The 24,808-nt window shown below is 48.2% G+C and overlaps 8 protein-coding genes across 8 annotated transcripts; 4 read left to right on the top strand and 4 right to left on the bottom strand.

The window, feature by feature from the left end:
* Positions 1 to 1,008: 1,008 nt before the first annotated feature.
* ONS95_009353 (uncharacterized protein) lies at positions 1,009 to 2,210 on the bottom strand (the record flags this gene model as incomplete). Its single annotated transcript, XM_058502942.1, has 4 exons — positions 1,009 to 1,698; positions 1,746 to 1,840; positions 1,888 to 2,021; positions 2,107 to 2,210. The coding sequence occupies 4 exons, from the start codon at positions 2,208 to 2,210 to the stop codon at positions 1,009 to 1,011; spliced, it is 1,023 nt and encodes a 340-aa protein (XP_058361873.1).
* Positions 2,211 to 3,911: 1,701 nt separating this feature from the next.
* On the top strand, positions 3,912 to 8,211 carry ONS95_009354 (uncharacterized protein). The gene is made up of 7 exons (XM_058502943.1): positions 3,912 to 4,585; positions 4,639 to 5,103; positions 5,155 to 5,205; positions 5,251 to 5,477; positions 5,546 to 6,101; positions 6,157 to 6,280; positions 6,332 to 8,211. The coding sequence occupies exons 1-7, from the start codon at positions 4,193 to 4,195 to the stop codon at positions 6,550 to 6,552; spliced, it is 2,037 nt and encodes a 678-aa protein (XP_058361874.1). The 5' UTR covers positions 3,912 to 4,192; the 3' UTR covers positions 6,553 to 8,211.
* BOR4 (Boron transporter 4) lies at positions 6,760 to 7,780 on the bottom strand (the record flags this gene model as incomplete). The annotated part of the gene is made up of 4 exons (XM_058502944.1): positions 6,760 to 7,004; positions 7,058 to 7,481; positions 7,538 to 7,681; positions 7,736 to 7,780. 4 exons carry the CDS (start codon positions 7,778 to 7,780, stop codon positions 6,760 to 6,762), a joined length of 858 nt encoding a protein of 285 aa, XP_058361875.1.
* Positions 7,727 to 9,037, bottom strand: ONS95_009356 (uncharacterized protein). Its single transcript, XM_058502945.1, has 3 exons — positions 8,630 to 9,037; positions 8,219 to 8,574; positions 7,727 to 8,168 (listed from the first exon to the last, which is right to left on the bottom strand). Exons 1-3 carry the CDS (start codon positions 8,938 to 8,940, stop codon positions 7,822 to 7,824), a joined length of 1,014 nt encoding a protein of 337 aa, XP_058361876.1. The 5' UTR covers positions 8,941 to 9,037; the 3' UTR covers positions 7,727 to 7,821.
* Positions 9,038 to 9,767: 730 nt separating this feature from the next.
* On the bottom strand, positions 9,768 to 12,666 carry ONS95_009357 (uncharacterized protein). Its single transcript, XM_058502946.1, has 3 exons — positions 11,388 to 12,666; positions 10,585 to 10,895; positions 9,768 to 10,523 (listed from the first exon to the last, which is right to left on the bottom strand). Exons 1-3 carry the CDS (start codon positions 12,645 to 12,647, stop codon positions 10,022 to 10,024), a joined length of 2,073 nt encoding a protein of 690 aa, XP_058361877.1. The 5' UTR covers positions 12,648 to 12,666; the 3' UTR covers positions 9,768 to 10,021.
* Positions 12,667 to 16,301: 3,635 nt separating this feature from the next.
* Positions 16,302 to 19,008, top strand: ONS95_009358 (uncharacterized protein; the record flags this gene model as incomplete). The annotated part of the gene is made up of 2 exons (XM_058502947.1): positions 16,302 to 16,425; positions 16,499 to 19,008. The coding sequence occupies 2 exons, from the start codon at positions 16,302 to 16,304 to the stop codon at positions 19,006 to 19,008; spliced, it is 2,634 nt and encodes an 877-aa protein (XP_058361878.1).
* An 823-nt stretch (positions 19,009 to 19,831) lies between these two features.
* Positions 19,832 to 20,489, top strand: ONS95_015053 (uncharacterized protein). The gene has a single exon (XM_058508738.1). The coding sequence runs from the start codon at positions 19,902 to 19,904 to the stop codon at positions 20,238 to 20,240; it is 339 nt and encodes a 112-aa protein (XP_058361879.1). The 5' UTR covers positions 19,832 to 19,901; the 3' UTR covers positions 20,241 to 20,489.
* Positions 20,490 to 20,764: 275 nt separating this feature from the next.
* ENA1_4 (Na+ ATPase) lies at positions 20,765 to 24,786 on the top strand (the record flags this gene model as incomplete). Its single annotated transcript, XM_058502948.1, has 4 exons — positions 20,765 to 21,028; positions 21,086 to 21,351; positions 21,404 to 22,020; positions 22,075 to 24,786. The coding sequence occupies 4 exons, from the start codon at positions 20,765 to 20,767 to the stop codon at positions 23,445 to 23,447; spliced, it is 2,520 nt and encodes an 839-aa protein (XP_058361880.1). The 3' UTR covers positions 23,448 to 24,786.
* Positions 24,787 to 24,808: the final 22 nt, after the last annotated feature.

Here is a 24,808-nt window from a genome sequence, read left to right on the forward strand (position 1 = left end):
CTCCAGGCGGGTCATCCAGGAGCATTGCAGCAAAGTTGCCAAGAATAGGTGCTCATTATTATTCAACGCATCACGTTTGACCGAAGGGCCTGCCTTACTTACCCCATATTAGATCACCGTGTCATTCGTCCCCACTCACTGTGGAAGGTTTGCTGGATGGACGAGGCGAGCCTGGTGTCGATTCGTCGAAGCTAGATTTTCTCACGCGTTCCGTTGCCGTTGCCGTGGCTGTCCATTTGTCCACTGGTCCCTCACGGGGGCCCAGACTTTAACTCGTCCCGGGTGGCAAAGTTCACAAAACGTTGTCTGTTATGCCTCGTTTCACGGGGGATTTCCGTAATCTCTTCTCCAGGCTTTTGGAAACATCTCAAATTGCATAGGAACTAAAACGTTTCTGCTCCAAAGCTTATATGGACGTGCGGGAGGTGTGATCGCCGGAGTCGAGGGCATCTTCGTCGCATCTTTTCCGGGAGCATTACTGATTCGCTGGATGGACGGAGAGTTGCCTCAGGCAACATAGAGAATTACCTTTTGATGGTGAATTTGCCAGCAAGACTCGCAAGGGACCGACAATGACGCAGAAACGGTAGTGTTTTGTGGATCCTGAGAGAAGTTGTAGGCTGATGTATCATACAGAACCTTTGTTTAAATCTTTTTGAGCTCTTCCAGCAGGACGCGCATGCACAAGGGACGTAGTAAGTAGATGACTACTGAAAAGTGAAAAAAGATGAGAACACATGCGGAAAGTGCAGATTTGAATAGATCAGCAATCTTCGAAGATTTTGATTCGACACTTATTTGAAGCTCCTTCTAAAACGAAAGGCTGGCTTGTGTCAGTAGCAAAAGTCCAACGCCGCCCAGAGTTACGTCTAGAAAAACACCGAACAGCAATGCAGTGAAAAGTTGCTTCAGAGAGTCCGAGTATGTCTGTAGTCCATCTGAAGAACGCCTTCCGGGTATCAAAGGTGTCGTATGCTTGTATCGTCAGGTATGTCCTATCAGAGCCGTTCATATGCCTCTGTTAAAAACAACCTTGCCATGCTCGCCCCCCTTGCCCCAGAATTCCTCCTCCAAGCTCGAAGCATCCACAGCCTGTCTCTGAGGGAAAGCTGCAAGAGCCAGAGGCAATGCAAACAAACTCGTAGCGAAGATCAGGCCAACATTGACGGGCAAAGTCAATCTCGGGTTGTTCTTCAGCCATTGTTGCTTCTGCAGTTTAACGAGTACCAACGGAGGGATGACCATAATCGGAGAGCTGTTCAAGACTCTACTGAGAGCGGTCTCGGAGACTGCCAGAGTAGCAGCCTTTTTGCTCTTGCCAAGTGAAGCAACCGCAGATTCGGACTTCCCTTCCTCTGCCAACTTGGCCTTGTCTGCCTCAGAGAGAACAGGGTAGATGTCAATTCCTTGTCTGATTTCCTCTCCGCGCATCAGGAACACATTCAGAGCACCAGCACTTGCCACTGCGGCAAAAGGCACCAGTCTTGTGAGGATCGTCTTCGTGGCTGGGCTAACTCGCTTCAATCTTGGGACGAGGGCGTTCAATCCAAGAGCCACAGAGCAAGAAGCTCCAACTGCAAGGAAATATGATTGGGCGATCTTTGAAGTAGAGAGAGGAGTGGATTTGTTCGCGTTTGCGTTGTTAATTGCGACGTTGAGAGATTGATTGGTTATTTGCCAGAGGAGAGTTCCAGTCGTCTGCCTCCAGATTAGACTTGAGGAGCAGTTCGCAGAGGGATACTCACTCCGAGACCAGGTGTAAGCATTCCGGCCGTAACTACCAAATTCGACAAGGCGAAGCATGACATTCGAAGTGGTAGAAAGACTGGTTCACCGGTATCTGCCACAGTCAACATCTGCGCTCCAATGCTCTCCAGTAACACCTACCCGGATGTAACGTTGAATCCACTATCTTCTTCGCCTTCCATAGCTCTTCATTCATCTCATTGATCTTCCCCTGCTTGTATCCAGCTATCAGGCCCTTCGCGTGCTCGAGACCTGCTTGGTTTACCAGGAGGGTCCTATTCCAGGTCAGCCAGGCTCGTTTGAAGCACCTCCTGACATGCACCACGACAACTGCAGAGAAGTTGACCACGCCCTTCTCACCTCGGATCTGAAATGTTTGCGGAATGGCGAACACGCCCCCAGTATGTGCTCAAGTCATATTGTGATGCGGGGAGCTCTCGACCGCCTGGGAGAGAGGCCGACATTGTTGAAGGTCGAAGCCTCGCAGACACAGGAATCCTTTCAAATAAGCCAATTGACCCCTCCTCCCAAAGTTCACCGGCGAGGACGGCTTGCGCGTGGCGGTGAAGATACCTTGGTAGATTGTCTGGTTTCTAAACATGGGCGTGTTTTCATGTCGCGGCGCTCTCTAGAATGAAATAAAGTCCGATCTCGCTTGTAGACTTTGCAGGGATCATCGAAAGCTCCATAATTCTTTCCACTCATATTTATATCGAATATTGCAACCTCAAAGATTCCTTCTGGTCTCAATACCAGAATTCAGTGTCTTCTGTACCCTCGTTTTGACTCTGCGAGCAACCATTTTCTATGGCTGTCTCTTCATCGGTCGAACGATACTCCGAGACCGGCGGAATACCCCTTCCAATTGTGCCCGGTCAATCATCAGCCAAAGCTCTCTTGTTGGTAAGTAGTGAAATAAGCGCTTGCTCGCAAATAACCGTGACTATCGGCCCAGTGGCCTAAGTAAGTATACTCGCTCTACTTGGCCTGGAACCAGGCTAATGGCTCCCAAAAGTGGTTAAGGCGCTAGATTTCGGTGCAAGCCATATCTCTAGAGATTGTAAGTACCTCACAGACCGTCACTTCACACGAATGAAGGTTCTAATTGTGCAATAGGGGAGTTCGAATCTTCCCTGGGTCGTCCAATTGTCTCTAATGAAGTTAAACTTCATCTACTTTTTTTTTTTGCAATCTTGCAATGTTTTGTTCAAGGCCATCTAGGCTGTAGACTACTTATGTGGTATTGATGAAGTTGGAGGGTGGCACAAGGAGGCGTGAATAACCCCGCATTTGGGGTCGGCTCAGCTTTAGGAATAAGACAGATAAATGCTTACCTAGGTAACGTCGGCGACAAGGACCATAACGTTAATACAGTGCACGTCTTGTAGACTAGTGTATCCTCAGTACTTGTGGGCACTTTTCTGTACACAGTAATCCCAGCTCTTACAGCAAAATTCCTATGCCCCATTGTAGATTTCCATGCTTTCAATCTGATACTCGCCCAAGCGGAATAAAAGAGGGGACTCAAGCAATTGAGAGTACACACAGCTCACGCGTTCTGATACGACCCCCACAGGGTCTTTGAAGGAACAAGTCTCTATCATTTTGAGAACCTGCACTATGAAAATAGTGCTAGCAAGAACAAAGCCAAACTCAGAGCTTTCTCATGCAAATACAGACATTACTACGTTACCCCAAGCCCTCTCTCATCCTCCACAACCACAAGATGAAAAGTTCTATTCAGATCTGCTTCGGAATGGGTATGAAAAGTCATTTGGAGGTGCTAGAAGCTCTTGAAAGCCGGCTGGTGGGAGTGGTTAAAAGGTATGGCGAACACTTCTAGTGGCTTGGTTATGACCCAGTCCTGATTGGCAGAGCAGAGTCTCACATCACTTTCACTGCTTCTATGTTACTTACTCGAAACAGTGGCTTCAGTCAATGCTCCCTTGTTCTGTCAGTCCACAGTTTGGAGAAAGCATGGTTTGTTGACCACGTTTGGGGGTAAGCGAGAATACGTCTGAGCATTCCACAGACGCCTCGATGGATATTGTTCTTGTTCTGGTCCTTTCCAAGGTTTCGGAAATGAGTCATGACTTAGAGGCTTATTTTTCTCCAATAGATGTCTGGGAAATAATTTGGAGCGTCTTCAAGATCTCAAATAATATGCTTTATCTTACCTGTAACTTGGATGGACCGTAGCCTGAAATTTCAGAGACAAGCCCCGGAACTTCGCACATGTGCCCTGAACACCCCACCGCAATACCATAGCTTCGCCTAGCAAGTCAGGATTATTGGAACCAATTTCTTTGCCTACTGTTCATATACTAAGAAGATGCTTATCTCAGGATCATGTTCTCCGTTCTGTACCTTCTGGCAAGCGTTCATTTTCATATTGATTTTGCTGAGAAGAGTCTGAGTGCAACGAGCGGCAGAACTTAACCTAATAATGACGTTGCCAAGAAACCACCTTGGCTGCCCACGCAGGCCAAACCCCCCCTTTACCTCACTCTCTTTTATCGTATCGATTACTGCAAACATATCAAAACTTCTACTGCTTGAGTTTTACGTAGGGCTAGACAATTGTGCCACATCTGTTCGCTTCTCTTATTTCATAGTGATGGCTTTAAAGCAATGTACACGGGGAAACCTCTCCCCCACAATGGAGGTGCTTCATCAACTGATAAACATCCTCGGTCATGATTTTACGACGGACCTAAGCTCTTCTATAGCATCATTACAACCTCAAACTATACTTCGACTCAAGTTGAGTGCCGAGATCTTTATAGATTCCCATGAGTCCGATGGCGGTGATACAGTCCAGGCTCCTCCACTTCACATGGTGCGTTGCGGAGATTTCCCTTACAAATACAGCGAAACATTAACGTAATGTAGGGGTCGCTCAATTTCAACACTTTTGAAGTTCAGGAATACTTGCAACTTCATATAAATGACAGCAGCATTCCAACGCCGGCACGAAGTTCTGTAGACAGGGACGATTTGTCTGTTTCAAGCCCAGTTCGGAGCCCTCTGTCTAGACTGGATACTCCGCAGGACCGATCTCACACCTTTAAAAGCAGTCTCCAAGCTTACGAATCTTATGCAAGCAAAAGGCGGAAAACAGCTGGTTCCCTGCGTGTCACTGAGACAAATGTTCCTCGTTCTCCTACGGGGTCCTCCACGCCGAGTTCTGGAAGCTCGACGGCCAGACAGCTGCAAACCAGACCTCGAGAGTTTCCCCAACGCAAAAAGAGAAACGACGATGATGTTCATCATTTGCAGCCATCTTCTGTAGAGCGATTCATCACAGGGCTATGGAAGCAAGTTTTCAATAATCTTGAGCTAAATCCAACGTCCATGGTGAGTTGGAAGTCTTACTTTTGAAGGGTGTGCGAAGCTAATGCTGGGAAGCATAAGGACATGTCAACGCCAAATTTAATGGGCAATAGTGGCAATATCGAGGTCAATTCCAATGATGTGTATTTTGAATAACACTGACATCACTAGACCTTTCGAGAGATAAATTCTCTGTGCTTGAGAATCACGACGATGGGTAAATGCTCTCGTGCTTTAGAAACCATTATCCAAGCACATTGGGTAGATTGCTTTGAAGCTCGGGTCAAGAATATTGGTGCGGAAAAGTCATTCCTGTCCAGCACTGAAACCAAGATGTCTGCTTTGAGAGAAGCCTGCGCCATCCTCAAGTGGTCAGAGAAAGAGTTGAGAAACAGATTGTACGTTCCTAAACTAAGAACCTCCAGACCTCTGTGTCTATTGAGCTGTCATTCTCTGACATCTCCAGATCAATCTGGCGCGGCTACAAAGAAATCAAAGACATCGGTGGTTGGGCTTGCCTCGTTTTTGCGGGCCCTGGAATCTACAGATTCTGCAAATACCGAGGAAGTTTCGGCAAGAATCTCACAACAAGACTTAGCCGACTACGAATGAGTTTGGAGGTTGCAGCAGACACAATACATCCTGAATGGCGAAAGCTGCTTGCTATTATCGGTCAAGATACTCAGAGGCTTTACTTCGGCCATCCGCATGATTGGGTGGTGAGAGATGGGATGTCGCCTGTGACTCTCAAGTCTACTTACACTCAGTGGAATTCAGATTTCAGCTTTACCCACATTGAGGACTCAGTGCTTGATCGGCTTGCTTGGAGAGCAGACGACCCACGGCGAATATTTGGCGCGAACACCGCGTTTTGCAATGACTGCGGCTATTTCCAGTCACAGAATGTCTCCTCAAACGAATGCAGATGTTTCCCAGAACTTTATGGTGCATGCAAAGTTCCTGTGCCGGTACAGGTTTTCCGCACACCGTTTGGGAAGAACAATGGTCTTATTGCTCGCTGTGTGAGATATTTGATTCTATATCTGCCGTTCATGGCCATTTCTAACCGACTATCAGGCATTCTCTCGTGGTTCAGCGATCGGCGAGTTCACTGGACTAGTGACTAAAGGCCTTGAGGGGACGGATGTGATGCAAAGTGGCGATGATGACAGATGCTATCAAATATATCAGGGGTCAATGGGTTTGTGTAGCCTTTCCCATCCTCGCAATCCTGCTTACATCTCACCGACAGGCAATTATACCCGTTTCATCAACCATTCCTGCGCGCCGAACAGCCAGTTTCAGAAGTTCTGTTGGCTAGGTTCTGAGCGTATCGTATTGGTTTCTCGAGGCATTGAAGCTGGCGAAGAAATCACAGTTGACTATTCGGACGAGTACTGGGAAGGACTAGACAAGCAGTGCTTGTGCGGAGAGCCATGTTGTCGGTATCTCAGAAGGGATCGGTCCCTTTGACTGAAGATGTCTCTAAATATCCCGCTATCCCATTGTTCTCCTTAATTTACAGGCACCAGAGTGATTCTTTACATCTATATTTTCTCCGACCTCAACACAAAACCTTATATAACCACCCACTCACTCACAGCCAAATCTATGCTTCGAAGCAACTTTAGTGTAAATCATGTCTAGCATCTTCAGCTCAAACGGGACTACAGAAGCTCTCTAACGGCCACGACTACCAGCCCTCTGTCGTGGTACACCTATCTTACTCTCACTGAATCTACGCTCCAAACCATATTCTTCCGCTGTCGATGAGCCAGGAAGATTCGGCGCACCCCCAAAACTTGCGAGGACGACTTCATTGTTCGCTGTCAAATCATCCATGATTTCAAGTTCCTTTACAGTGAACCATCTCGGCATCGTCTTCCAACGGAACGGAATTAGTGCGCAGACGAGTACCGGGAAGCCTATGAGGTGATAATGTCAGCTCGTCGATTTGGACCGTGAAGAAACAGCTTACCGATAGCTGCGATTGTTTGAGAAATCGCGACCGGAAGGATCACACCGACTATCTGGAACATGAGATATAACCATATCTTACGTCGTCTGACTTTCAGGAGAGGCTCCGCTTGCTGGACGAAACGGCGCTCAGTCATTAAGAACAGCAATTTCTGAGTGATGCCATTGCTCTCGATGGATCCCCACCCAACAACAAAGAATACACCACAGAAAATAGCTCGTGGCATAGTGTGCAAAACGATCAGGAGAGGACCAGTCATGGTACCGATGATACCAAGACCCATAAGGAAATGTGAGATTCTCTGCTCAACGACGCCGGTAGCTCTGACAATAGGGCGGCGAATCTCGTTCCCTTCACCTTCTTCAGTGGCGATTATCTGGAGATCTGTTTCGAAAAGTGTCAAGGAATCGGTATGAACAGGTGCCTAGGAGCGAATGCTTTAGCATCGAGCATGGTTCTTCCTCGATGGGCACTTTTTACCTGTGGAACGAGACCGTTTGGTAACGGAATACCGATGATACCTGAAACGAAGGTCGTGCATCCGAGCAAGAAGAAGTCCCAGTGGAATCCACCGGGCTTCTTCAAAGGATACTGCTTCGCCTGCGCAGTCAAACTGCTAACGTTCTTCATAAACCATCAGATTGTGTCTGGAATAAGAACACTGTGAGAAGAACTTACATGATCGTAGTAGAAGAGAAGCATCACCAAGAAACCAAACGGCATTGCCACGAAAACCCACTTCAAGTCCAATGTCCAAAAGTCGATTAGCCAGCTTCGAGGTTGTGTTGGGTAGAATGCTCGGCTGATAGGCAGAGTGCTGATGTTGGCTCTCTTGATTGTACCAGGAATGTGGGCAAATCCGACCCAGAAGATGGTTGCGATCTGCGCAGGCCGTCAATATTCGTGTTCGATGTGGCTAAAATCATTATACGTACCGGATAGGCATAATCAGCGAGAAGTCCTCGAGCCCATGGTTTTGCCAGTACCCCGCTACCGATTTTCTCCAAGGCATACACCGTTCCGAAGTAGAGGATCGCAATAACACAGCTCAAATAACCGTCAACACTTCCGAAGGAATCAAATAAGCTGACCAGCTCCTCGACTCCTTTGACTATTCGACTCTTAGTAACATTCTTCTCGTTTATTAGGAGAGAAACCTACTCATGTAAATAATCCCAACATACATCCCGAAAGTCTCACTTGAGAAATCCGTCACATACCGCATGTAATCGCATAGGTTCCACACCGCAACCAGCCAGTGCCAGATAGCGGCCCAAATCGCAGTCCAAGTCATGAACCGAGCGTACAACGTAACATCGTAGATCTTGATGATGTCGTAGATGGTGTAGTTGAAAAGAGAGATCAGTCCAGTGATACCTACGATTGTCAAGGGCTGCGCACTGATCGTGCTGAAAACCATAGCTGCAAGAGCGGATGCGAACAGTGACTCGTTGACGCTGTAGAAGCCGTCTGTTCGTCGCTGCATGTCCAAAGTGTATGCTAGAGCTGGCAGCAGACTGCGAGTCGTCAATCTCTATCCTGGCTGGGGTTGACTCGTGGAAAGAAACTTACTTGACGAAGTACATTCGCACAGTACTTGCAAAAGTACGGTAGGTGAAAGCATCGGTAACGTCACTCCAATAATATGGAAGACGTCGACAGATATCATAATACATTCCTCGACCCGGCCGCAGGACTCGGAATCTCCTCCACCCAGTCACTCCATCACAAGTGTAATCCGAGGTGTTCGATTTTGAATTCGTCGCATGCATTTGAGGACGTTCTGACCGAGGTTTCTCTACAGTAGGATTCAAAATTGGAGTTCCAGGTACTCCACTAGCACTGGGAACATCCGTTGCTGAGGATGTGTCTGATCTTTGCATGTTGGAAACAAGTAAGAAGGGAAGGAAATTATAGATCTGGGAGAAGCTTCATTGTCATTTGGATGAGCGCCAGCATTGATATAAATTTACAGATACATTAGTACCCACCTAGTTCTACACTACGAATCGGAGTAGCGTGACGGATGCTAACGCGGGTATCATAGGTGTTGCCACTCGGCAATTTTTAGGAAGGGAAATACATGACAGGCATCTAAGAATGGCACTCCAATATGGGCTTCGACGTAAACGAAGTTCTCATTCTTGTGATTTTAATCCTGCTGTAATGCACCAATGAGCTTTTACTGACAGTAGCTATAGCTTTGTCTTTTTCCGAATACTCCTTGTGATTGCTGGAGAATCCTAACCGTTGAGAAAGTCATAACGCCAAGACTGCATTTTCTGCTCGGGCAGAAGTTTGAAGGGGTGGGGGTGGCGCGACACTACGCTTCAACGACTTCTCCGACTATTCCTTTAGAGGCTGCCAATCATTTCTCGTTCGGTTAAGATGTATTGCACTTCGATGATTAGTAAAGGAGTAGATATGGCGATTTTTGCCATCCGAACCATCAACCATCCAGCTTGTTTGGTTTTGCTTTGTTTTGTTTTGGAATTTCTGGTGATGAGTTAAGCGAGCTCAGTTTGTTTCTTGGAACCTCCATTACTGCGAGCGGTAACAGAAGTCCTCAAACAGCCACAAACTTGGCATATTTTTAGATTCTCAGAGGCTGCATACTACTCATCACTCTCTGTCAGAAGATGGTGTGTCAGGACCGAATGTTCTGATTATTTTTCCTCAATGCGAAAGATCACCAGATTTGCTTGGTTCCCAAAATTCTCAGCTTTCAGCCCAGGCACTACAGCGAGGTCAGTCTTATTTTCATGAAGAGCCCACAGATTTTCGCACTGCTTGAGACCTTCCAGCTGAGGAAAGATGTCGCTATATCGGATTTGCAGTACCTAGCAAGTAAAATTCGAGGTACTAGCACATACAAATGCACTGGTTGGATTCTCTGTCTATTCCACAGCTTCGCTGTGCGAATAATTGCTAATTATCTTCAGTAGACATGAAAGACCAGCCACCTTACCACTCCGTATTCAATTCCCCCAACCAGCTAACCCCCACAGCCCTGAAAATCCTCACCTCCCCACTAACCATCTCTCCCATATTGTATCTCCCCTTCATAACAACCTTCTTCCCACCCACATTCTGCTCGACAACCCTCAATGTCCCATCACGATCTACACCCGTCACAACAGCCGTATGATCTGGGTCGCCCGCAGTCTGCCATCCTCCATTACCTGTCTCAAATCTCGCTTTCAATATCTGTATGATATCTCCTCTTGTCACACCCGCTTCCAGTATCCCGCCTGCAGGCACAGGTTGTGAAGATTGGGACGGGATGTATGTGTAGAGAATGTGGCCGTGTACAAGGCTCTGAGATGACATGCATGGTTCTTGATTACTCGAGAGACAAGTTTGAGCGATGGCTTTGAGAGCTTCGTTGGCGAGGGTCCAGCATTCGCCGTTGCCAACCTTGGTGCCCATTTGGGCTTCGCTCCATGAGGCTATAGATTCGGAGTATCTAATTACGGAAATGTTAGAACTGTACAAGGTGCTATTGAAGACAAAAGAGAAACTCGTACCTATCTCTACAATCCTCAAGCTCTCTAATGCTGAGTGCAGGTGGTGGAGGGGAATGCCTCTGCTCTGCCTTGACCGTGTACTCCGGACTACTTCCATCCCACGTCACGCGAATCTTGGTACTCGACAGATCTGCGAAGCGCATGTGCGCAACAAGCCAGTGGGATTTGCGGCTCCCTGAAGAACTCCAGCCAGATGATGTGGTGAAAGATTTGGTGGGGATGGTTCGAGGTGGGAATTGACCCTTGACGAACCATTGAGATTTGAGATCTAGGTCGAGATCAACGGGTTGGTTATGATTGGATCTAGATGGCTGATTTGTTAGCAGGTGAGTTTTGTGTTGATACATATGCTTCACTGTATGAGATAGCTTCGTTGCGTGACGAGGGTGATTTGGTTTTGGAGCAGGATCTAGAACACTTCGAGCCGACACTTGCTTGTGGTGAGGACGGGGCTCCTCATCTCGGAAGTATTGTAGCAACTTATCGAGCATTTTGGTATGGAAAAGAAACGTGCGCGAAAAGTCGTCTTCCAATTACTCGAAAGCTGAAATAGCTTGAAATAAAGCAGGGAATTGCAATAGTAAGGTGCCAGCAAAGACCAAGACAAGTCAGAGTTTTCCAATCTCAAGACCATGTCAATCAAAGTCATGGCATTGTACAACCAACTCATGAGATGGAGCATCTGTAATATCACTGAAATGACGTCTAGTTGACTTTGGATGACACGTACGACACAAGTAAATTTCCATGCTTGGGGAATAGAAACTAAACAATTCAACAGTGATACACTAACGATTACTTACTTGAGGTTTAGGTTTACTTGACAGTGGTATCGGCGGCGGTAAAGGCTCCTTTCCAACTCCATTCCCCATTAGCTCTTTCTTCTTGGCTGGGGGAGGAGGCGGTGGTTTCTTCTTCCCCAGTACTCCTCCTTCAGGCCCAGCAAGTGGGCTACTCGTATTGTCCCTCGTATCAACTTGAGGGCTTTGGGACTCCAGTGTTTGCGCATTCGCTGGCGCTCCAAAAGCCCCTACCTTATCTGCAACACCATACTTTGTGTTCAACTTGTTTGCAGAATGCCACCCTGTCTTGACTTGCTCGCCATGCCTCTCCCGGAAGTTGTTTGCTGTGCTTGCTGCTGTCCTAGCATCACTTAATGATACCGATGACGGATCATTTCGGAACGAGGACGCGGTCTTGAGGGCAGCTTGTTTCTGGGCGAATGTTGTGCCTTGACTGGGTGCTTCCGGTTTGGGGGAGGATGAGGATGACATGCGGGAGAAGCGAGATTGGAGCTCGTTGAGCTGGGTATTAGCTATGGGGGAGGCAACAGGTGCAGGGCTGTGAGTAGGGGATCGAGAGGGCGGTGGTAGTGGTTGTTTTGACTTTGCTCCGCTGATGCCGAATCCAGGTACAGAAACACCAGCAGCACCCAACCTATTCAAAGCCCCTTGATTGAGAATACCTCGGTGAGCATCCGGCTCGGGTGTGTTTGCAGCATACGGAGGAGGTGGAGTAGCAGAACTACTGGAATTCTGTCTTGGAGGGAGTCGTGGCGGAAGCCCGGGAGGTTTTGGTTTGTCTGCTGGAGGAGGCGTCCTTCCATCTGCTCCATCTTTGCGCCCTGGAGGTGGAGGAAGATGTGCGGTCGAAAGACCTGTCGTATCCTTTCTATACGGTACTGGCGGACCTTTCGGTTTCGCTGCCTCTTCGGCCTCCCTCCGTGCTTCCTCCTCCTCGGCTTCCTTCTTTGCCCTTATGTCCTCCTTCGACAAAGGTGCACCCCACCCACCAGTATGCGGCGTAATTTGGTTCGGAAGAGCTGCACCGCCATGATAGTTGACATTCTTTGGCGGAGGCCCGAAGGCCGCGGGATCCTTTAAACTGTGCAATGGCCGTGAGATATGTTCACCCTCGTCTCCTCCACCAGGACCTTTCTTCTTGCCCATCCAACCTGCAACTTGGTCGATGCCTTTGAAGTCTCCTCGCCATGATTCCTTGGATTTGCCGTCTTTACCCTTGGGATGCCATCCTCCCTTTGCGATGCCTTTGAAGTCCGGCATACCGGCGTTGTACTGAAGTCGGGACAATTGTACTGGAAGCCCGAGAGTGACATGTGGTTGTAGTGGGGCAGTCAGATCAGATTAGGGTGAGGATAGAACAATACGGCGTGGAATTAGGAATATCTGACCTCTCTGTCTCCACAATGCTTTTTACTTTCTACTATTTCAAACAATGTATTCAGAGTTCATATCTTATAGGCTTTGTGTATTTAATTTTGGTACGGACTTGAAACCCCTTCCAGCAAATAGATCTGAAACTTATACCTCATGATGTATCACAAGATATACAGCCTATTGCATGCCGCCCTCCATCCGCATCTCCAACTTATCGAGCCAGCATGTAGCATCTTCAGACTCAAGACTTCTCCTTGGAAGAACTTCGCAGAGAATGGCTTCACATGCCTCCGATTATCTACAGAAAACTTCTCGCCAACAGGCTCTCAATTATGATTTGCGGTCAGCTTCTACTCAAGGCGCTTCCAGTCTCTTCTTTCTGGAATTTTTTTCGCTTTGTTATGTTTGAGTAGCTTCAGTATCGGCCAGAGTCGATAGTGAAACTTCAAGCAGACAGAGTCAGAGAAAGGAGGCGGTTCTATGGTAGTCTTGTAAGGAATTGAAATCTTCACTTCTTCCACCAAAAGTGATTTCTAGGTGCTGGCTGTTGAGCAAAGACTTCGACATAATGCAGTGTCTTTGAGCAAGAGAAATTCCCAAAGGTTGGAAATTCGAGAGTATGGTTAGGTCTTTTTTGTCCTCTCAACTTTCATCTCATGACAGACACAATACCAGGCATCTCTTTGCCCTTATCAAACATCAGACAGTTATTCTGGTCCTGTGTCCAGGTGATTCTAGCTAGCCACCGACCATTCTACCTCGTCAGTATAACAGCCCTTCTCCCAACATCGGTGACCGTGTCAACAGACACAACAGTCTTGACTCGCAAGATGGCTTCCTCATCTTCCTCAGGTCCAAGTGCATCAGGTGACGTGCCTGCCAGCTGCTCCGAGCGGCCCTCAATGAAGAATTTGAAGAAATCACCCAGTCTCTGGTAAGCTGAGGCAATGATTTATACACCTGGGCTTGAATTTCACTGACGCGACTTCAGCGATGAGAATCACGATCTGGTTACAATCATAACGAAAAGCCCTGCTGGTATCCCGGATCTCAAATTCGTCATGCATACAACTATTGCATGCTATCATTCGCCCGTCCTTGACAGAGCGTTCAATGGAACGTTCAATGAGGGCCAAACTCAGACCGTGAAAATAGATGTCTTTGCCCCGTATTGTACATGCGCTGCTGTTCAGTCTTGGACGTACACACAGAGAACAGCTAGCTGGAAGGAAGAATGGGGCAGCCGATACCACTTACGACTGTTTTTCACCTGGATACTCGCCGACCGTCTGATCATGCCGAATCTACAGTTCGATGTGATGGCGCTGTTGATTGGATGTTCCATACCCTTGTGCTTATTGGACTGGATCTACGAGAATTCCTCGCCTGATAGCAAGCTTCGCAGCTTCGTGGTTGACAGCTGTGGCAAAAATATGTATAGGACAGACAAGCAGACATGGTTGGCAGCAAAGACACCAGTTGAGCTTCTTCTGGACATCTTGCTAGCTCAAACGCGACCAAGCCGGTCGTCGAAGGAATGACCGAAGATAGAAGATTGTTTTGTCAAGGTCGACTGACCAGTTGGAGAAGGAGTACGATATTTGGAGAATCTCGCCCAAGGTGGATCGCTTGTGGATGGACAAAAGGGTGGAAGCTTGTCATTCATTGTAGCTTTGATGTTGGATTTAAGACTTTGGCGGTGTGAGCTTCGGATAGATCTCTGGAAGTGCTCGTATCGCGATGAGACATTATCTCATGCCAAGAAAAATTATATCTCCAGGTGATGAAACAACAGTGAGAAACCACGTTCATTTATGCCCCTGTAGACTTTGAGCGTACAGCGAGAAGTGGCAATAATGTCTCGAGGTCTACCTACCATGCACCAATCAACTCCCATCAGAAGGCCGGTATTTAAGCTCTCCTTTCGATGAAGAGACACCTCGACATGAGATTTTCATGTCCCAACAGACAAATTGCGAAGGTCCACCTACGTAAGAAATAAGGAGGTTCCGCACTCAAAGGTCGTTGGAGTAGTTCTAGTCTAATAAATGCACGAATGCAGTATCCAGCTCAAGACCAGCAGCTGGAGAACTCAGCTGGCCGAGCGAGGCAGAAGACAAAATAATCAACAGCAATGCAAACAGAAAAAGTAAAACTATATGGAAAGTGACGAGGGAAGCTGCTTGCAAGAACCTTGGCTGGGGACAGATATTACCCCAAGGCGGATATCGGCAAGAGCCTTTGCCATATCTGCTTCCAACTTGTGCGCCCGACCTTGGATTCGAACCACGGCATAGTGTGCTCGAGGTAAGCTTTGAAAGGACAATTGCAATGCTGTTCAACATAAGCGCTGGACCAAGCAGCTCATGAATTGACGCTGCGTAAAGGTTGTATTGCGATTCCCTATTCGACAGTACGGGTACGAGCGCAAACCCATGCTTTGATAGAGTAAGCATGGTCAGTTGGACACGTTGTTAGGGAGAAGATGGTGAACGAACCAGAAACAAACCATGAGTTGAAATTTCTGCAAGATCCTTAGCGCCGGAGGTTGGCTGTGGACGTTGCCGACGTATCTTCGCAGTCTGAGCCAATCACTTCGTATCCCGGCCTCTGGATATCCCATCCCAGCTTGTTGCTTCTGGCAGGTGGACACACGACCATCAAGGAAGTCATTAATTACTTATACTGGAAACGCGGCCGCCGGCATCCATGTCTGGAGAAGAGAAAATGGTGGCATCGCGTCGCTTCTGTCTGAACTGGCAAGTAGAGACCAGATGAGAAAGACGAAGATGTGAAACTTGTAGCTTCACTCCAGTCCAGGGAACGAACACAAGTAATTTACTGTATGGAATTAAGATGACGGCTGCTTTTTGGGGCTGAAGCATCCAATCCGGATATCTTTTATTTCTTCCTTCGTGAGGCTAAATATAATACGCCTTTCCCTGCTGCTTGCTCGCTTCCAAGATGTGCAACTCCATGGTGAAGAAGTCAATTTTTACATTACGTTGGCTGTGACTCGACTCTGCTGGGAGCGGTGACAGGGTTGGATGTATGTTTGATTTGAACGTCGTCATCCTTCTGCACAGTATCTTTGCATCCCGAATCTGCTGGCGGCAGCAGAGTGCACTGGAGCCGTGCATGTGCATGGGTTCTGGATAAGGATGCGGCTTTCCGTCTTGGTTGACGCCAAAACAAATGCAGCACCACCAAGGACACTGCCAAGGACTTTTGCAGCCCACTACTGTAGTGATTGAACCCAACCCAGAAGGAACACTCCACCACCACCAGCACGAGCTGTCCACCAACATGACTTCCTCTTTCTTTCCAAGAAGAGATCCTTTCCTTCTTCCTGCGAGAATTGATCCTCCTCCTTACCCTCACCCTCCAGCAACTCCCCTCCTCCCTGCCCCTCCAGGTCCGACTCTACCAGAACCTACATCCCAGCCGTTCCTGATCTCAGCCTCCCGCGGATCCCGACCCTCTCCAAGCTGGACAGTCAAATGCGGAGGTATTCACAGAGTCCACGGTGTATGAAGTGCAATGCTGCGGTCCATCTCCAAGCCTCTCTCGATACGCGACCGAGCCTCAGCTGTGGTTGAGCGGGCGTTCCAATTCCTCATTGGTGTCATGATTGTGGGCGTTATCTACAGATACTGCTGGATTGGTATGTACAAAGCTCTTGATCCAAGAAAACCGAGAATTGTTTCCAAGATGTACGCTAACATTTGCCCCTCCAGACGTAGCCGACCCCTTCAAATGTAGCGCCTTGCAGAACCAAGGTGAATGGCTTGATCCAGGCACAAAATGGAATACACGGAATGCTTTCAGAAGCTGGCAGCCACCGGGATGTATGATGCACGAATACACGAAGAGAGATATGCAAGAATGTTTCCAGAAGAGGCGCCTGGTCTTTATTGGGGATTCTACAACGCGGCAGATTTTCTGGGCGGTCGCGAAGAAGATTGATCAGCAGAGGGCCCAGAAAGAGATTGAGACGTTGGATCTGGACGAGAAGCATACGGATCTTGCCTTTGAGTCTGACGGTATCAAGGTCCAGTTCGTTTGGGACCCATGGCTAAACTCAACAACATTGGCGGAGGAGCTGAAATTGTTCAAAGCCTACTCTCCTGCAAAGTCAGATGGGCCTGAGAGTGCTGGATTACTGTTGCTTGGGACTCCTGGACTATGGTATGCGAGGCATGGCCAGGAGAACTACTTTAAGGAATTCAGAGACTCAATTGACGCTGTGATTCCGTATATGGACCACCTGCCCGAGAATGATACCTCGATATCAGGGGTCCCAATGACGCTCGCATCTCGTCAAGAGTCGCCAAACCTTCTTCTAATGGCGCCTATTCAAGTTCCTCGATATGAGGCTCTATCTCCTTCGAGAGTGGAGACCATGACACCGGAGAAGATTGACCAGATGAATGATTTTCTTCAGCAAGTTTCAGCGCACTCAAGGGCGGATGTTGTTTGGAGCTACTTTCTGATGACCTCAGATGGGGACGAGCCATATGAAGAGAGTGGACTTCATGTCGTTGAGAACGTAGCAACTGCGAAAGCGGAAGTTCTCCTCAACCTGCGCTGTAATGCCGATGCTGCGCAAAGAGGTTATCCGTATGACCGAACTTGTTGCAGCAATTACACTCAACCAGGTGGGGTCCAATGGATACTGGTTCTTGGTGGAATGCTGGGTCTGCCAGCGATTTTGTTCACCCGTCGGAGACATGTCGTCCAGATTGGACGCTTCCTACCTCAAATAGAGGTCTTGACTGCTCTGACAGTCTTTGGCCTGGTTGTGTGCTATTGTTTCTACACCGACAGAACTCAGATATTCGACAAAGTCCACAAAAAGTTTGAGGAAAGCCGGTTTCTCGCTGCATGTGGAGCAGCAGCAGTCGTGGGTGCTCTCTCGATACGAAGAAGCAAAAGCCCAACTGCTAGTGCCAAGGCCACCCAAGACATTGAATTCCTGCCCCGTGAGCAGACAGACGAATGGAAAGGCTGGATGCAATTCATTGTTCTCATCTATCATTATACCCATGGATCCAGTAATCTGGGAATTTATCAAATCATTCGGCTCCTCATCGCCGCCTACCTTTTCATGACTGGATATGGTCATACAATGTTCTTCCTGAAATCGGAAGACTATTCTTTCAAACGATGCGCAACAGTGTTGATTCGAATCAATTTGCTGAGTTGCATATTGCCATATATGATGCGCACCAACTACTTATTTTACTATTTCGCCCCCCTCGTTAGCTTCTGGTTCCTCGTCATTTATTCCACGCTCAGGATCGGGCACAGCAAAAACTCGAATTTGACCTTTCTCATCGGAAAGACTCTCATCTCAGCAGCACTCACAACTGCTTTTACGAAGATACCCGGAGTTCTAGAATTTGTTGGTACTGTCTTACATTACACCTGCGCTATTTCTTGGAACATCTCCGAGTGGCGTTTCCGATCTTCTCTTGATCTGTATATTGCGTACATCGGAATGCTCATCGCAGCACTCTCACTTCGTTCTCATCGATTGAAGGCTGGCGGCGTCACACCAAAATCGGCAATCGACCTTCTTCTCCAACTTACTATCAAATATCGCCTCCTGTTCCAGGCCGCGCTTCTTGCACTTGCTCTCGGCCTCCCACCTGGAATGTGGGGTCTGCTCCGAAAATCACACACTAAAGAAGATTACAACTGGTGGCAGCCATACATCTCTGCTATTCCCATACTTTGCTACATAGTCCTCCGCAACGCTCTACGGGCATTCCGCAACTACCATTTCACCGTCTTTGCATGGCTCGGCCGCTGCTCTCTCGAGACTTATATCCTGCAGTACCACATCTGGCTCGCAGCTGACACGAAAGGTCTGCTCAGACTCGGTTTGTGGGACTCTAGCATTGAGACTGTTTTGTTAACAGTAGTATTCTTCTGGGTCAGCTGGCACACGGCTGAGGCGACGCATACCTTGACCAGATGGATTGTAGGGGATGCCGCTGGAAGTTTAGCGCAGTCTCGGAAGAGTAGTGATAATGACGACCTGAAGGGCGAGAAGAACTCGCCGTACCTCCTGCCGAAGGTCAAGACCGAGGATGCAGCGTCCTCGTCCTTATTGGCAGATGATAGAACTTCATCGAGTGATGAGCGTACCAAAGGCGTTCTAGGGAAGTTGAATAGTTCATTGAAGCTGAGGGTTGGCTTGATTATGTTTATCATGTGGCTCGGGAATATGATGTACAGGTAGACCTGAAGGCATTGGTACAGTATAGACGAGCCATGGCTGGTGCATAAAATGGCAGAGACAATGTATTTATTGCAAAGATAGTAGATATTGTAATGCCATAAAACTAATCATATCTAGATCCTGACATTTACAGCGTATCCTGTGTAATGTATGGCAGCGATGCGTACAGGGCATGGACGAGCAGACTTGAGAAAGTGGAAAGCATAGCTAATGCATCATCTACATAAAAGTTTGAGACTTGCTCAGCAGATAGACTTGATACATAATATCATGCAGTACTATCAAAGCCAATTGCTTTAAAGAATTTCCAAAAGCTCTACCTTGAGAACGTGGCAACACTGAAATTGGAAAATCGCCATAGGAAATCCTGATGCTGAACCGAGAATACATGCTTGACATCTACCTCCACCGCGAGAGCAGGTAAATGATTGAACAAGTTAGGGAAGACCATATGACATGGCATGGAGTGGGGTTCGAGGATATAACTATTGTTGAGAACGGAAACTCAGCAGTTATCTTAGAGACTTCTCATATTCGCAGCAACACTTGTAGTTGTACCTTTGGGTTGTGAGTACAAGTACTGAGTCATAAGTTCTTTTGAGCAGGAAATACATTGAAATACTGCGTACTAATTGATGTGGGTAGTTCACCTCCGTGCCCAGAGAACAGAACCGAGTCGGATGTCATCGGGTAACGTTTGACTTCACATCGTACATGGCTCCGCAGCAAAAGACCCCGAAGAAATTGGCACGGGTGCAAGCGCCTTCTCGTTTCGCAGTTTAAGAAGACCACCTGCTGTTCGCATCTGCTAAATATCTTATGACACTCGAGCATTTTCCATTAGCATCTTACGTGGCTAGACATAGACTGGCGTCCTCAGTCTATTCTACGAGATGTTTATTCCTGAGATTAGCGAATGGTCCCCTAGGCTATCCCATGGAAGCCAGCTTTCAGCCTATCGCGAGTCACCCCACGATCTCAACGCCACAGGATCCAAGATCGTTTGCGATCTGGGCCCAACTCTGGCTCCTTGCCTTCAAGCCCGTCAGACTCTAGACACGCCGGCAAGACCGTCATTTATCAATTCCCCAATATGCACCGCGAACGAATTCCTAATCTCGTCGACTTGGCCGGCTTGGGTGTTCAATCTCTGCCTTCTCGCCTCCACTGCTTTACGGAACATCGGAATGCCAACTGCTGTGGCCGGCCGGCCAAGCCCCTATCTTTGCTAAGCGAGACCTGTAAACATCTGTGCCCAGCAACATTCTCTTGGTGGGATGTCACTTAGGGAAATACACATGGGTGCGCTTACGGTTGCCAAGATACCTGAGTGGATCTGTAGCGTTCCGGTCTGTGAAACTCTACAAAGCTGTACTGCGATAAAAGTTTGGCTCGGTATTCTTGGTATGCTGCTTCTCTCGGCGATTCTTGGCGTAAAGTCGGAGTGAGTGTGGAGTGGATACCTACGCAAGGCGGTGACGTGATGAAAGTGCGCTGCACCTACCTGTATAAGACTTACCTATGCCCTCTTGAATCTACCTCTTTCTTGGAACGAACAATCGATCAGAAGAAAGTTCTTCTCTGTTTGATTCTTAACGAGAAATCAAATTCTAGTGACTTCAGCCTCAGCCTGATCGTCTCGCTCCATCACGGCTAACCTGCATTTACTGCTCCGCCAGCTACACACAGCACACAAATCAAATAAATTATACACAGCTCGGAGCAATTGAGTTCCAAAAAAGAAAAATCTGCAGCCATGGCGGGCAGTGACAAAGGGAAGAAAGATAATGAGCCTTCGGCCCATGTATCTGGACAAGCCAACGAGCCTCTTTCTGGTCTCCCTCACACTTTGACAGCCGACCAACTCGCATCCGAGATAGGAGCAGATCTCCTCGACGGACTGCGGGAAACCGAAGCCAAATCTCGTCTTGAGAAATACGGCCCCAATGAGCTGGACGATGGCCCAGGTGTCAACCCGGCCAAAATCCTGCTTCGCCAGGTTGCAAACGCAATGACTCTAGTTAAGCGTACCACACATCCCTAGTCCGATCACAGATTTTCTGATCCAATTCTACAGGTGTTGATTCTGGCCATGGCTGTCAGTTTCGGAATCGGCTCTTTCATTGAAGGTGGTGTTATCACTGCCGTCATTGTCTTGAACATCACAGTCGGCTTCTTTCAGGAGTACAGCGCTGAGAAGACTATGGATTCTCTCCGCTCTCTGAGCTCTCCTACTGCCAATGCTATCCGTGAAGGCAAGAATGTGGTTGTACCTACGGCACAACTTGTCTTTGGTGATCTGGTTGAGGTCAAGGTGGGTGATACAGTTCCCGCAGACATCAGGTACGTCGCGTTCCCTCGAGGATCTCTTGACTTCGATTCTAATTTCCGCTAGACTCGTCGAAGCCATGAACTTTGAGACTGATGAGGCACTTCTTACTGGTGAATCTCTCCCCGTTGCAAAAGAAGCAGCTGCCACTTTCGATGAAGATACTGGACCTGGCGATCGCCTCAACGTCATCTACAGCTCTTCTACTGTCACTAAGGGCCGCGGTCGTGGTATCGTCTTCGCAACTGGTATGACCACAGAGATTGGATCCATTGCAGCAGCTCTTCGTGGAGGAAATTCTAAGCGAAGACAAGTTAAGCGCAAACCAGACGGGACTGCAAAGCCACATCGTTACGTTCAGGCATGGGCCCTTACATCTACGGATTTTGTTGGACGATTTCTCGGTGTGAACGTTGGGACTCCACTTCAGAGAAAACTATCGAAGCTCGCTCTATTACTCCTTGGAATCGCCGTTGTTTGTGCCCTGATTGTATTGGGAGCTAACAAGTTCTCCAACAATACCGAGGTTATCATTTATGCTGTTGCAACTGGGCTTTCCATGATCCCCGCTTCGCTTATTGTGGTGTTGACAATTACGATGGCTGCTGGTACGAAGCGTATGATCAAGCGAAACGTTGTTGTGAGAAGTCTGGATTCACTTGAAGCACTTGGTGGTGTCACTGGTAAGCTTGAACAAATATAGTCCTGAGATCCTGTCAAAAGCTAATTCGATACAGACATTTGCTCTGACAAGACCGGAACATTAACTCAAGGTAAAATGGTGGTCAAGAAAGCCTGGATCCCCAGCAGAGGCACCTACTCTGTAGGAACTTCCGACAATCCCATCGATCCCACCTTGGGCAACCTATCTATCAGCGAAATCGAGCCAAGAAAGGAGAGTGAAGATGAAAAGCAGGACCCAGAAGGCGTCGCGTTCGAGGAGCTTCTGAAGGACAACGACGACCTCGAGCAATTCCTTACTATCGCAGCCCTTGCCAATCTCGCAAACGTACACCAGTCTGACGGCGAATGGAAAGCACGCGGCGACCCGACGGATATCGCAATCCAAGTCTTTGCTGCTCGATTCAACTGGAACCGCTCTCGCTGGACTTCGGACGCCGAGGATGCCATCTGGAAGCAGCGCGCGGAATACCCATTCGACTCCACCATCAAGAAGATGTCCGTCATATTCGAGTCCGAAGACACGTCCATGGTATTCACCAAGGGCGCTGTGGAGAGAATCTTCGAGTCCTGCTCTACCATCATTCTTCCCAGCGGCGAGACTGAACTCACAGAAGAGATTCGAAACCAGATTCTCGAGAATATGGAGGCTCTGGCGAGTCAAGGACTTCGCGTTCTGGCACTGGCCAGTAAGAAACTTCCAGGTCCCATCGATGAGCTCAAGGTCCCAGAGCGGAGCACTATCGAATGTGATCTAATATTTCGTGGCCTTGTCGGACTTTACGATCCCCCTCGCCCAGAGACTGCAGGTGCAGTCACTGCCTGCCACGCGTCTGGAATCGCCGTTCACATGCTTACTGGTGATCATCCAAGTACTGCTCGAGCTATTGCACTTCAAGTCGGTATCTTGCCCTCGAACATGGCAGCTATCTCTGCCGACAAAGCTGCAGCCATGGTCATGACAGCCGGACAATTCGATAAGCTTTCTGAAGAGCAGATCGATGCTCTGCCACTCTTACCTCTTGTTATTGCCAGGTGCTCACCTACCACCAAAGTCAACATGATCGAAGCACTCCATCGACGCGGAAAGTTCGCTGCTATGACAGGTGACGGAGTCAACGATTCCCCTTCTCTGAAACGTGCAGATGTCGGTATTGCCATGGGTCTCGCAGGCTCAGACGTAGCTAAAGATGCATCTGATATTGTACTTACTGACGACAATTTCGCCTCGATCTTGAACGCCGTTGAAGAAGGTCGCCGAATGTTCGATAACATCCAGAAGTTTATTCTGCATTTGTTGGCTGAAAACATTGCTCAAGCTTGTACCCTACTTATCGGTCTGGCGTTCAAGGATGATAGCCAGCTTTCCGTCTTTCCGCTCGCACCAGTTGAGATTCTGTGGGTTATCATGATTACATCCGGTCAGTAACTTTCCGACAAAGAACATGCTGCATACAATTTACTGATATCTTCATAGGAATGCCCGACATGGGTCTTGGATTCGAAGCCCCCGCACCAGACATCATGTTACGCCCACCCCACCCAATGGAAGTCGGAGTTTTCGCCTGGGAAGTCATGATCGATATGCTCGTCTACGGGCTCTGGATGGCCGCACTCTGCCTCTCAGCCTTCTCCCTCGTCCTCTTCGGGTTCGGCGACGGCAATCTCGGAAATGGCTGCAACGACCACTACTCTGCGGAATGCGACACCGTCTTCCGGGCCCGGGCTACTACTTTCGTCTGTCTTACTTGGTTTGCTCTCTTCCTTGCGTGGGAGATGGTTAATATGCGTCGCTCGTTTTTCCGCATGCAGCCTAAGAGCACGAAATACTTCACTCAGTGGGCTATTGACGTTTGGAGAAATAAATTCCTCTTCTGGGCTGTCATTGCTGGATTCGTCACTATCTTCCCTACTCTCTACATCCCGGTCATCAATCACAAGGTGTTCAAGCACACAGGCATCACCTGGGAATGGGGCATCGTCTTCATCGAAGCCATCCTCTTCTTCGCCGGTGTCGAGGCCTGGAAGTGGGCTAAGCGAGTTTATTTCCGCCGTCAGGAGCTCAAGAGAGGTGGCAAGCATGATGATCTGGAGAAGAAGGCGTTCGCGGCTTACTTTGATGAGAAATCTGATTGACATGAGTTGCCCATTGGCTTGGGCTTACTTGTATCATGTCTTGTGGAAGGGTTGTTGTGGATGTCGATGTGGTGGGACGGAGCGTGTTGGTGTGGAGTCGTTTCGCAATATGGACAACGACTGAGAGAGAAGCATGGGAACTTCGAAAGAGGAAACCGCCGTCTTCTTCTCGCATCGGAGTCCTTTTCGGAAGGGGTTCTTTGGTCGCTCGAGGTCGACAACGAACTGTTTGAATTCCAAGACTCAGCGCCTGGTGCAGAGACGACTTTTCTTTCTTTCATTTTCGTTTTTCTACTCATTTTCTTCCTCGTCATTTTCCTTTCGAGTCTCGTGAACATAAAAGTTACAACAGCAGTAGCGGTAGTAGTAGTGGCATGCTCTCCAGCTCTGTGGATGCTTCCCTCCTTTGATAGGGAAACATCCATCAATAACGGAGAGGGAGGTGGAAGTGGATGTGGGAGGGAGGAGAGAGACTTGCTACTAATTGATTTACAGGGCTTTACAGAAAGATTGAAAACGCAAATACAATGGAATACATACCAAATATTGACTTTGATACTTGAGTATGTGAAAACGTGACATGATAGTGGCGATGGGGGGGGGACTCGCTGAGTCTCCAGTACAGTGAGGATCAAATCCTAATGTTTTGTGGAA

Source organism: Cadophora gregata (assembly GCF_030347475.1).
Source record: "Cadophora gregata isolate MNR1 chromosome Unknown scaffold_3, whole genome shotgun sequence".
NCBI classification, from domain to species: domain Eukaryota; kingdom Fungi; phylum Ascomycota; class Leotiomycetes; order Helotiales; family Ploettnerulaceae; genus Cadophora; species Cadophora gregata.